Source organism: Pelmatolapia mariae, linkage group LG3_W, assembly GCF_036321145.2.
Source record: "Pelmatolapia mariae isolate MD_Pm_ZW linkage group LG3_W, Pm_UMD_F_2, whole genome shotgun sequence".
NCBI lineage: Eukaryota > Metazoa > Chordata > Actinopteri > Cichliformes > Cichlidae > Pelmatolapia > Pelmatolapia mariae.
This window is the reverse complement of record NC_086229.1, coordinates 80,103,989-80,109,988: the sequence shown is the minus strand read 5'-3', so window position 1 is coordinate 80,109,988 and position 6,000 is coordinate 80,103,989. Positions and strand designations below refer to the sequence as shown.

Here is a 6,000-nt window from a genome sequence, read left to right as displayed (position 1 = left end):
TTTATAATACAGCCCTTTGTCTTTTACAGATCCCAGTGGCAGCCAGACCACTTCAGAGGAAAAGCTGAACCTCGAGGCCCAGGAGTTAGAGAAACGACTGAGCATGCTCTCTCATGGGAGTGGCACAGGTAGAAAACACGACAAAAGTTTTTGGGTGCGCTGTCAGGTGCTTTGATTTATTGTTCCATTAAGTGGAAGAAAAAAAGACTGAGGCAAAGCGAGTGCGTCATGATTCCTTAATGTGCTTTGTTGATGAAAGCAGTGTTTTTGTTGATTAAATTCATTAAAGGTGTAATTATGTTCTGCTTGTCTTGGCAGTCTCTTTGACTTACTGCCCGTCTGCTGGGGGCGACGACCGCAGCATTTCCGGTTCTTCTGACACTTCAGACACCAGCCACTCAGACTGCAGCATTGGCAGCCGGCTGGGAATTTGGACTGAACCGGCTTCCAACCCACCTGAAAACGTCAGCCACACGGGCGCTAAAGTGCCACTGCAGATCAGCGAGAAGCTTTCCGCCAACCAGGGGGGTGGACACCGGCCTGCGGCCAAGCCGCCCCGGCAACTTCAGGAAATCGGTCGTCAGAGCTCATCAGACAGCGGCATCGCCACTGGCAGCCATTCCTCGTACACTGGCAGTTTCTCCTCCTACACAGGCAGTCTGGATATGACCCCTGGAGAGGACTTTGGTTCTTTTTTAAGCTTGCCTCCACATTTGGCTCAAGATCTCAGCCCTTGCACTTGCCCTGCTGTTCCTGGACATGACTACCAGGTGCCAACTTCACTTAGGTATGTCTATGACACTCCCAGGAGTGTTTTACAGGAAGCAGGTGGAGGTGCCAAAGACAATGAAGCCTCCGCCTCAACTAAAGACCCTCCAGCCCTTTTAGGGTTCACAGCAGAGGCAGCAAAACAGGACAAGAGCAGTGCCACAACCCCTGAGGCTCACTCAGAAGCTACTGAAAGTCAGTCAGTCAGTGAAGTCTTGCAGGGCCTTTCAGTGACAAATAAGAAAACCAAGGTGGCACCCTCTAGTGACTCTTGTAATACCTGCACCTCCCTCACTTCTGCCTCCAAAACCATCGTGACCATCTGCTCTGTATGCGGTGGAGTTAAGGTAAGTGGATACACAAGTATTCTGTTTGTTTTCTGGCAAAAGGGAATGTTGATCAGATCTGGGTTAAACAAGCGTAGCTGCGTTCTCGTGAACCATCTGTTTTCCCATCAAACTTCAAAAAAAGAAGGAAAAAAAGTCATCAGTCCTGTTCAAATGGTCTCGTGAACACGCTCCATTGTATAACCTGCTGTCACGCAGTAGCAGCTTGTGTGCACAGGCTTTATCATCAGTGTATCATCTGTTCTGTAGCCCGCTTGTCAGTGTGACCTTTGTGGTATCGTGCGGGCTGACGGTGATGCCGCGCTGCGTTTGGTGTCAGAACAACTAACAGTCCCACGGCCCATCTGTCCAACACGTTAGTGTTTCTGCACCCAGTTCAGTTTTACACTGTCACTGAATATGGCAGATTCACACCTTGTAAGTTATGAGTGACTTGCAATTTTCTATCCTTATTACACCTCTGCATCTGTATATCTGTATATGCATATCTAGGTCAAAACACACAATCTTTATTTAATGCCTTTAACGCCCTTTAGGCTCACTTCAAGCTGTTTAACTCCGTGCGTGCTTCACTCGCCTGTGAGCGCCAAACTATTTTGCTGTTTTTTTTTTAAATACTCAAGTGCAGAATGGACTTTGGTGGTATTCTTTGTTTGAGCTATGGCTTTGGCTGACTTCTTCTGTGGTGTCAGAGTTGGTGTGAATTTTTGTTTTTCAGAGTGTAGTCTTTGTAAGGGATACAGCTGATAATTATTTATCTTATTAATGAATCTGGGGACTATTTTCACAGAAATTCTGTGCATATTATGTGGATAAAGTACTTATTATAATTCATTCAGGGCTAGAATTGGAGACAGTTTGGCCTTTTTTGCTTTTTCAGAATTGCATGATACATGATACATGTTCTGATTGGCCAGCGATGGCTTAAGGATTAATCATTTGTTGCCTTTTGGAGTAACAGGGAGTTATACACATATACAGTGCATTATCTGATGGCTTGCTGCTTTCAGGTACAAAAGTAACTGAAGGTTTTTTCTGTTCCTTATTAGTCACTTTTACTCAATACAGAGAGCTCCACCTGCTGGCAGTGCATTTATTTAAGAGTGCAAACTGCATTTGTTTGAATGGCTAGATAAAAAAAATCAGCTCTGTATTTTCCGTTGGTCTACAGTGAAGTAGATGAATACTAGTTATTGGCCAGATGGATCAGACATGAGTGCCACGGGAGGGGATCCAACTCCTTCAGCCTGAACAACACCATCTACCCCTGTAGTGTTCACTGGCTCAGTGGAAAAGGGCTAGTTCACAGGACACATCAAACCGTGACTATTATAATTACAATCACATGGATGTAATAAGATTTAAGGAACCTGGTTGGTTTCTCACTAGGGGAGTTTGTGTAATCGTTTTATAAGAAAAAACAAAGCAGCGCTGGCCTGTGATCATGTGATGCCGAAGTCAGACAACCCCTGATATAACACTCAGAGCATTCACAGCCATGACGCCTGATTTACACTCAAAATCAGGCGAATTGTAATAATTTGGAAATCATAATCAGTCAAATCAAGATAATTTTACCGCATTCCTCAAAAAATACAGTGCAGATGTTTAATGAAATGACTGGGCCTTTTTAAACTCAGTGCATAAATAAAAATATATAATTTTGAGTCATTTTAAAGATTTTTGTTCTCAAAGGAAGCAGTGGGCTTGTGAGCCATAGCCAGGCTGTTGAAGCGTGAAATCCCTGAGTCACTTTAGTTCTTTTCATCAGCTTTGTTGACAAAAAATAAACTAAAATGTAGGTCATTGCGAGCCTTTCCCTCATATTTCAATACTAGAGTGGACTGTTAAAATAAAAGTCATTTTTTTGTCAATATTTCACAGGGGACTCCATATAGCCCTTGTAGTTCTTCAGTGATACCTGCCACACCAGGTAAGGATACTCCTCTGAAGTCTTTCATGCACGCTGTGTGTGGTTTCACTTGCATGCATAAACGGTTTTAAAGCACGCTGGGCAAAAAACATTGGTGTAGCAGCCACAGCTTGCTGTTTTGATTTGGGACAGAAATCAAAGTTGTTGTAGGTTTTTTTTTTTTTTTTTTTTTTAAATTTTGCCTCCAGAACATCATATTTTCAATCCAGCAGATCAAAGTGGTGACAAATCACCATGCAGGCCCAGTACCAGTGAATGCACTGTTGCGGAGATGAAAATTCAGGAGACCTCTCCTGGCTCTGAAATCGTCCACAGTGCGGGGATGCCAACTGTGAAGATGAGTGAGGAGTCGCGGCTGCCAAAAAAAGGGAGAGAGAAATTAGCCTGTCTTTTAGCTGATCTGCTCGGCTTTCCAGGCACAGATAGCCAGCCAGAGGCAAAGACACACAGATTGAACCTGTATGAGTCAATGAGCCCTGCTTTTGGTAATGAGCTTAATTTGGCACCAGCAGTACCATTACAAGACTCACAGCAAGACAAAAGAGCTGTCATTTATGAAAACTGTTTGAAGTGTCAAGGAGAGCACTGCCAGCCTCCACCACAGGCCGTGCCCCCTCAAAAGTGGCGCAACAGGAACATTTCCCCTTTAAAAAGCTTTCCGACTTGGCTGCACCTGAAGAAAAGCCAAGAACATCTAGCTAATGAGGAGTTACTGTACCAAGCCCTAAACGATTCATCACAGAGAGCGGATGGGCAGTGTTGGTATGAAGAGATAAATGGATCGACAGTGACCAGTGAAGGTAAGAGGCCACCTTCGACAGTTTCCTCTTCAACTGATCGCAAACTTCAGATCCTTGGCTGGCTTCCTCTTTTTCCCCATTCTGTTCCTTTTGAGGATCTTTTTCTGTCCCATTCCTTGTGTTTCTCTCAGTGAAACCACTCTTTCCTCCTGGCTTATTTTCTCTAATCCGTCACTTGTGTTGCTTTGTAGAGCTGAGTTTTGAGGTGTGCTTTGCTGCAAAGTTGCAAAATTAGGAATGATAGTTTATCCTGAAGACTGTCACTGTGTACCAACTCCGTCATTTACAGTCAGTCTTTTACCTGCTAGAGCAGAGAGAGAGAGAGTCATGTCTCAAATCAAACACAGCAGATTGTGTCCTTTTTGGAAGTTTGCAGTAGTTAACTGTGATCGTTAACTGTTGTTGTGGTACTTTTGCATTGAAGATGTTTACGTACAACACTGAAAAAAGCCACAAAAAGCCTTATGAGCAGTTACGATTGGATCGCAACTACTGCTGTCAACAACATCCATAATTTTAGCTTCAGCTTTAGCATTAGTAATACATCCTCTTCTCATGGTGGTCTCCTCACTGCCTCTACCTCTGTAGTTAAGATAGCAAAGGTGCACAGAAACCAACACTAAACACTTTGACCATTACATTACATTGCCTGGGTATTTATAGTGCCATGCATGTAGTCTCGCAGAAGTGTAATAAAAAATGACACAACTTTTAGAGGGTTTATACACTCACTGGCCACTTTATTAGGTACACCTTGGTAATACTGGGTTGGAGCCCCTCGTTTGCCTTCAGTGCGGTCTTAATTCTTCATGGCACAGATTCAACAAGGTGCTGGAAACATTCCTCAGAGATTTTGGTTCATGTTGAAATGATAGTGTAACACAGTAGCTGCAGATTTGTTGGCTGCACATCCATGATGTGAAACTCCTGTTCCTCCATATCCTGAAGGTGCTCTGTTGGATTAAGCTCTGGTGACTATGGAGGTCATTTGAGTACAATGAACTTATTTTCATGGGAATGTTTGAGATGATTTGAGCTTTGTGACATGGTGTGTTATCCTCCCATCAGTGTACACTGGTCATAAAGGGATGGATATGTTCAGCATCAACGGTCAGGTAGGCTGTGGTGTTTAGATGATGCTCAGGTTGTACTAAGGGGATCAAAGTGTGCCAAGAACATGTCCTCCATACCATTACACCACCGGCAGCCTGAACTGTTGATACAAGGGAGGACGGATACACGCTTTCATGTTATTTACACCAAATTCTGACCCTACCATCTGAATGTTACAGCAAGATTCAAAACTGCTGCCATGTGATTGGCTGATTAGACATTTGCGTCAATGATCAGTTGAACATTATACCTAATAAAGTGGCCAGAGGGTGTAAGTGGTCTCTCATGAATTTAATCTGAGCACAGAAAGACCACTTTTTAGGAAAGGAGTAACCATTTATTAATCTATTGTCGGAATTATATATGTGCTATAGGTACATTTTAGGATGGGGGCAGTTATTATTTGTTCCACAAATCAAATGATGACAACGTGATAATTTTCAATTTTTTTTCAGATATTTATATCTATAAATATTGACAGTAAATGAAGCCAAAATGACACATCTTAAACATTTTAACAAAATTCAGGGTGCAATTTCTGTCCTTTGCACATTATCCATGATTCATACTGGGCAACAAAAGGATCCTATTTAACCATTTGTTCTTTAAAAGAAAAAAGAAAAAAAAACCTCTTAGTATTGTGTGATGATGAATCAAGCCTTTGTTGTTTGTTCTCACTACTCGATCTGCACGAATTCCTCCATTTGCATGGAGAAAATCGTGTCTGCTTTGGTCCACAAAGTGCATTTAAACAAAAAAAGAAAAAAAGAAAAGAAAGCAACATAATGTGGTATAATTTTTTTCCGATGAGTTACAATAACAAAATGTGTTTTTGTTTCTTATATTTAAAATGCACAATATCTTCTCTTTCACCAGACAAAAGGCTTAGTAGTAAAGAGGAAAGACGCAGAGCCGATCCTGCTTATGAGATCATGGAGAGTCGGATGCTGGAGAGGAACCCAGAGGTAGACACATCCAAAACACTGTAATCCGCTTTACACTATCAACAACTCACACATTTTTACTTTGCAACTCATTG

The 6,000-nt window shown here is 42.4% G+C and overlaps 1 protein-coding gene across 1 annotated transcript in view; it reads left to right on the top strand.

Annotated features, from left to right (window-relative positions):
• The window catches only part of LOC134624010 (protein Dok-7-like), a 44,588-nt gene that overhangs the window by 23,017 nt on the left and 15,571 nt on the right, over nt 1-6,000 (top strand). The window contains exons 6-9 of the mRNA XM_063469004.1: nt 30-128; nt 319-1,115; nt 1,365-1,470; nt 5,838-5,926. Coding sequence (XP_063325074.1) covers nt 30-128; nt 319-1,115; nt 1,365-1,470; nt 5,838-5,926 — 1,091 coding nt within the window. The remainder of the gene's footprint in view (nt 1-29; nt 129-318; nt 1,116-1,364; nt 1,471-5,837; nt 5,927-6,000) is intronic.